General features: G+C 36.8%; 1 protein-coding gene across 6 annotated transcripts in view; it reads right to left on the reverse strand.

Annotated features, from left to right (window-relative positions):
* shi (dynamin-1 shibire) overlaps positions 1 to 6,308 on the reverse strand; it is a 112,865-nt gene that overhangs the window by 67,562 nt on the left and 38,995 nt on the right. For all 6 annotated transcript variants that reach the window (XM_086971037.1, XM_086971034.1, XM_022844346.2 and 3 more), the window contains 3 exons: positions 6,164 to 6,240; positions 3,354 to 3,486; positions 361 to 470 (listed from right to left, as the gene is read on the reverse strand). In XM_086971037.1, the coding sequence (XP_086827163.1) occupies positions 361 to 470; positions 3,354 to 3,486; positions 6,164 to 6,240 (320 nt within the window). The remainder of the gene's footprint in view (positions 1 to 360; positions 471 to 3,353; positions 3,487 to 6,163; positions 6,241 to 6,308) is intronic.

Below are 6,308 nucleotides of genomic sequence, written 5' to 3' on the forward strand. Positions count from 1 at the left end.
TTCGGTAGGGGAATACGCCCCTTGAGAGCTTTAGAAAAGCTGTGATTTATCAATGCGTAATATTGTACTTGCACAGTATATAGATCCACTCTACTACCTTTCCATTGCGGATGGCCATATCGAGGATTACGAGACTGATCTAAACGAACCGATCGAATCATGTTTAGAATTAAGAGTATACAAATTTGTCCGAATTGTAGGTAAAGCATCTGTCACCACGATTTACCATCTGCGTTACATAAAAGCTAATTTTCGTTGCCTCCTGTGTGTTTTTTGATGATTTGTCTATCTAGGTTTATTACACTATTATATAGCAACAACTATTTTCTAATCCAGAGTAATAAACAAAACATTTCAGACCTGCCCTCAATGTTCCGTTCAAAGTCTGTTTGCAACTGCTGGATCATTTGCAGCATGGCCTTTGTTTTCCGTGATGGATCATCTGGACGGAAGTGTTTGTATTCCTCCACCTGCATCAGCCACGAACAACCCACGTTATTACATAGAGTGAACATTTTACACAAGGGTTACTTCGACTTGCATTACAGCAACTAATTTTGTTTAGTGGTAGGATAGAATTATAGTTGGGAATAGTAAGCTTAACCTTGTGTGTTCTGTCTATTCAGCTACTTGGATGGATCTTATGCAGCATCTTTTTTAGCGTACACAGTTTACCAAATCTGCGTATTCGTCAATGTCGGGAGAGATGTGAAGAAATTAATTCTTCATCAAATGGGGCAATAGCATACGAAAAAGGGACGCTGAACAACGAGGTTTTACTGTATAGCAACGCGTGGAACGCAAAATTTACTCATATGCAATGGGAATTGTTATTTATTGTCACAATATCGACGTCAAAATAGTTGAATACTATATTTAAGCTGATGATTAGTGCAAACGTATGAAATCTGGCTTGAAAAGGTATAAGGAAAAAAAGCGGGCAGCGCATCTCAGACCAAGATAGTCAAATCTCCCATTGGAACTATGCTAAATTGCTAGGAGAGACTATCAATGGATAGCGGTCGACCAGAGATAGAGCGAAAAGGACCTGGCTACGAGTTTAACTACGTGTAATAAATACTGTTTGGAGTTAGTGTGTATCAGAAAACAATAAATGACGAAGGTATATGTACTAACGGCAGGCTTAAGCGGTTTCGAACTGAACTACCCGTAAAATGGTTGGAATATCTAGCATACTATAGCAACGATGTCAACTCAATCAGTATATTTCTTAAGGACGCTCTTGGTTCGCTGAGGCAAATTGTGGCCGAAGCAGATTTTGCTTGTTCGACACCGGCAAAGAGTGTATTGTCGGTTGTTAGTTCAATGCGGAGTATATAGTGAATAATGATGACTGTAGTTATATAGGTAAAACCTCGATACCTTTTTAACAGGGTTATATAAAAAAATGAGGGCCGTTTTACTCATTTCGAAATGTAATAGGAGTAGAAGTAAATTTTCTAGAAGCCCAAATACTTCTAATAAAATTTTACAATAGACAGAATGCTCTTTCGTTCCTATTAGCAATTTTCCACTGTTGCCGGTGCGATTTACCGAAACATCGAAACGTCAATCAATAAAACGACAAGTGTGGGCAAATAGCCCTTGCGTTACTTTATAGACGGACTATATTTGAACATAGACATGCCTATATTCACAGTATACGCGGCTACTCCATTTCTGCTATTGTTTTATGCCTTATAATACTTTATCATTGTGGAACTGCTTGATCTGCTTCAAGCTTGGCAGACGCTTAGAAGCGTTAAAAAAATAAATGTGAACCGTGCGGGAATCATTTTGGTTAGTTTTTTCTGTTTTGACAAACTGACAAGCGTTCGAAGTGAATAGAATATTCTTCGATGATACATGTCAATTGTTGGCAACATGGAGCTTACCGGCAGGCTACCAACACCTAATCCGGTATTATAATGCTACATAACCTATGAAATACTAAGTTCTTTAATTATCAAATTGCCTTTAGTTATTTAGCAGGTCAAAAATTTCAAAGAATTTCTAACCATCAGCGGGTGATACATGGTAAACACTTATAAATCCTTGCCTATCTACGACTCCCAGTAGACTGAGCAGTATTAGAGGAATAAGTTTAAAGGCAGACATATCATGGGTTGGTGCTGGAAATCAACATCTATTTGTTATTAATACATCAGTTAAGTTAACCTAATAACACTGGTGATTATACTTGTAGTACATGTTATTCAAATTCTGAGCGTATTTATCTTGGCAAGTAACACCGATAAGGGTCCTATTTGAATGCTCCTTTCCCTTTGACTTGCTATTTACTCTTCGATAACATTCGAAAGTGCCCTTTTGCCTTTATAAATCTGTTCTAATGGATTTTACATTAGGCATGGATGTTTCAGGTGAAGGAAGTGCACGAATATAGCACACCTCGTTCAAACATCCCGCTTATTGGCCAAGGAAAGGGTTTGAATACTAGCCTACTATTGGCAATTTTCAATGTATGGTTGATTAAGAGCCTGATCAAAGCGCTCATAGCAACTCAGTTTCTCATCGACCCTCAAATTATCGTCTAGCACCGACCAAGGCGTAACTAAAGAGGTTTTACCACAGAATTGTTGCCGGTAACAAAGCTGCCGTTTTCGCGTCAAAGAAATGGGAACCTATGATACAAATAAGCCTAAATTAAGTCAGATTTCGATCCGAAAATAACTAAGTGGTGGCGCGAGGAGTATATGGGGGCTGACTGAGAAGAACAAGGTGGTAAGCAAAAATCTGCATTACGGACCGGCTACATCGTTTAACTAGGTTACTCATAACGAAAGATTTGATAGGCAAGACAAACAATGTGAGGCCTTCCATGGCGATAATTGTAAAGGCAGCTTTGCAAAGATTTAAATAAGACGATTTTTTGCGTTTTCCGTATTCCTTAGATTCCACGAATACTCGTATGATTTTTTTGCAATCACTAGCAGATGAAGTTAGTAATGGTACATTTTACAGCACAGATAATCTTAAAAAATTTTCAACACCAGATTATAAAATTTCTGGCAAAAAAGAATAAGTGGATTGGGAGTAGGGATAAAGCTATAGAGAGTGATAACGGATGCAGATATTATTGTTATTTAATTAATTTATTTATTACTAGAATTCGAGTGAAACGCTGCGTTTTTTTTCCGGTGAACAGCTTTGTATCCCTACATGTAATTTTCTTACGAAGCTTCGTTCGAATCACGATTCACAACAAATGTCATCGATTAAGTCCGCTCTCTAAGATCGAATAATGATAATACCCGACGTTTCAGACATTTTATCACGTAGACGCCCCTCGTTATCATTTCGTAAACTTTGCGTCTTTTTATGGTTGTAACTACCTCCTTTTCGAGTGTTAAAAGCTGTTTTTGCAGTTTGTCTCTGAGGGCGGGCAAGGTGTCTCGGATGTGGTTCGTAAGCTGTTGATTCAACACACGCTGCAGGTACGGGGTGCCCATGCGGTCTGCCATATGCCTGCGAAAATGAGTAATTGTCTCAATTAGCACGATGTGTTTGAGTCGACTTCAGTAATTCGTTAGCTAACATCGATGAATCCCACGCTAATTGCCTTTTTGTCATGTCAATGTTTACAGGAAAAGAACCATTTTCAATACCCCGGAAATGCACGAGCAAAGATTTTTAAGAAAAACATCACACATCTTTGAAACAAAAGTATGTGTATACATATGGATAGACTGCCTGAAAATTCGACACCCTGTTTATATACTTTTTAACTACTTATGATAGCGTACGTCTCGCAAGGGACATTTTTGTTTTTCATCAGCCTTAACCCTAGACACATATCACCATCAGAGGCATGTTTACTTCTCATTGGCTTGAGCTACGCGTTACACTGTAAACTGATATATATTTTATATAGCCCTCAGCGGCAACTAGTATGTACTAGATCATAAAGTACGGTCAACCGGTGAGATAGATTGGCAACAGTGCCGTCTGCTCGAGTGCAAATATTATACAAGTATACTAACAAAAGCTATCTCCCGGCTCTATATGTTTCTAATTGTCGCTTTGTTTTGGAAGCGAAATTATACGAGTTAGAGCTCATGATAGGGATACACTAATTCTAGAAATTAGTAACTTTAATATTAGGTGAAGTAAAAACATCCTGCGTTTGAGCAAAAATCGTGGAAGTATGTAAAGGAAACGACAAAAACCTACTAAAAATGTACTCTTAACCATTTCTATTGCTTACGATAATGTTCGTTACTTATTCTTTTTCATAATTTATTCTCTGTTTTTTTTCTATAAGTGGGTCCTTTTTCAATTTCTTTTGTAAGTATTGTTTGATAACCTCAGTCTTTAATAGTATCTTTACTCCATTTTATGTTAAATCTATTTTTGCTTTCTGTCATAGTATTTATTGTATTTTTATAAAAGCGGGAATATTTTAGCACCACGAAGAACCTGTTAGCCGCATCATCGTAGCCACAGCCAATTGAAATATGCGAGCGTAGGAAGAATAACGCCATTGGTCATCAATAGGTACGAAGAGTAATGTCGTTTATGGTCTTAAAATGCGTAGTTCTTAGTACCAGCAAATAGCTCTCTGTCGCGTCGAAATGTTATTTTTGAACATATTTTCGTGATTCTCATAGCTTTAGATGTGTTTATGGCTGAACAATGGATTTTATTTTTTCCATAAAAATCAAACCGTTGTGGAAAATTTCCGGAAAAGAAAAATTGAAAAATTAGATCGTTGTGTCAGCGTTCAAAATAACGAGGAACTTTTTTTTCGGAAAATTAGTTATTTGCTGGTACATTTAAATTTCTGTTTCTAAAGTGAACGCAAACGTATCTAGCTTTTTTATCCGAAAGTGTCCAGGATAAAATTATAATTTACAAAATGAGACGAGAAAATGCAGGTGATGTCAATCGGGAAAGCTTGTCCTGCTAAGCAAACAACCTTCTGATGATCCAAATCGGACTTGCGCCATAAACATACGACGCCTAAATAAATGGTAAAAGTGTTGCCATGATGCTCCGAAAGGTTAGCTTTAAAAAGAAGACTTCACTAATTAACGATCCATAAAAACAAAGAATAGGTAAGTAAATGGTATGCAGTTCACTTTTGATGTCGTCGCTATTAATATATCTGTATACAATAAAGGCTATAGAGGATAAAGACCCACTATAGCCTCTGTTGGTCATTCAATGAAAATTTGCTTTAAATTGTTTGCTTCAAAAAGTTTTACTTATACTAATGATCTTTGCTTCAAAAAAGCGGTAATCTTTTTGTCATCACCGACTGTGATGACCACCTCTAAAACAAAAGTCCCATTATCAAACCGAACCCTGAAGGCCAATTTTTCAAAACTACATCCAGCGTCTTATAATGGAGAAGATAATGTATACAAATGTATATTTTTTTACACCACGACTTTTAAGTAGAAGATTTAAAAATAGATATTAACATAATTTTATGCACAAGCGCTTCAACCACTTCCGTGCGTTTGACAAAGTGGACGATATTTTTCTCAAAAATAGCTGCTCTTTGTATTGCGTCGCAGGAGAGTGGTTGGTTTTCCTTCATAGCTTTTATCATTCGCAATCAAATATGATTATTTAGCTTAAATATAACTAAAAAAATGAAATTTAAATGAAATAAAACATTCTTGTTTTATTCCGTTTGAAAAGGTACTGGACGTTTCTATAGAAAATCAGTCATTGATATTCCCACCCAAATTTATGTTTTTCTACCAATAATGAATACCTGTACAATTTCATAGTTCAATAATTTTTGCTTATTTTTTTCTAGCATCGACACAGATTTTGCCGCGAAACCTGAAGCAGGTCAATAACGGGATACCTTTTTTATTTGGAATTTCGTAAACCAATTCTCTCATGACCTTCTGTGTTCACAGCCTCGATACCCACCTGCTATCCATTATATTATCATATATCATATTATTATATCCGCTAATCCTGCTCCAGACTACGATTTCTAGCCACAGTTACGTACACAACAATATAGTAGTTATATACAACAATTATATCTCAATAATAACTCGTCTGTTATGACAAACGCTGTTGCAAAGGTTGCTTTAAGCACCTGTTTGCTTTCCATACCTTACTTGTGTGAGGTAGAGGGAGTGGATACCACTTAAAGACGGCAGTTGTACAGGGGGCTTACCTGTATCCTGGATGTGTAAGGAAGAACTTTCGCTCAGAATCTAGGGCCACTTTGATATCCTTGCGACCCTCAATATCCTAACAGTCAGAAAAGAACAAAAATTATAAACGCATTATTTAATTGTATTACTGAACCTGCCTTGGCA

Source organism: Varroa jacobsoni, unplaced genomic scaffold, assembly GCF_002532875.2.
Source record: "Varroa jacobsoni isolate VJ856 unplaced genomic scaffold, vjacob_1.0 scaffold_119, whole genome shotgun sequence".
Taxonomy (NCBI): Eukaryota; Metazoa; Arthropoda; class Arachnida; order Mesostigmata; family Varroidae; genus Varroa; species Varroa jacobsoni.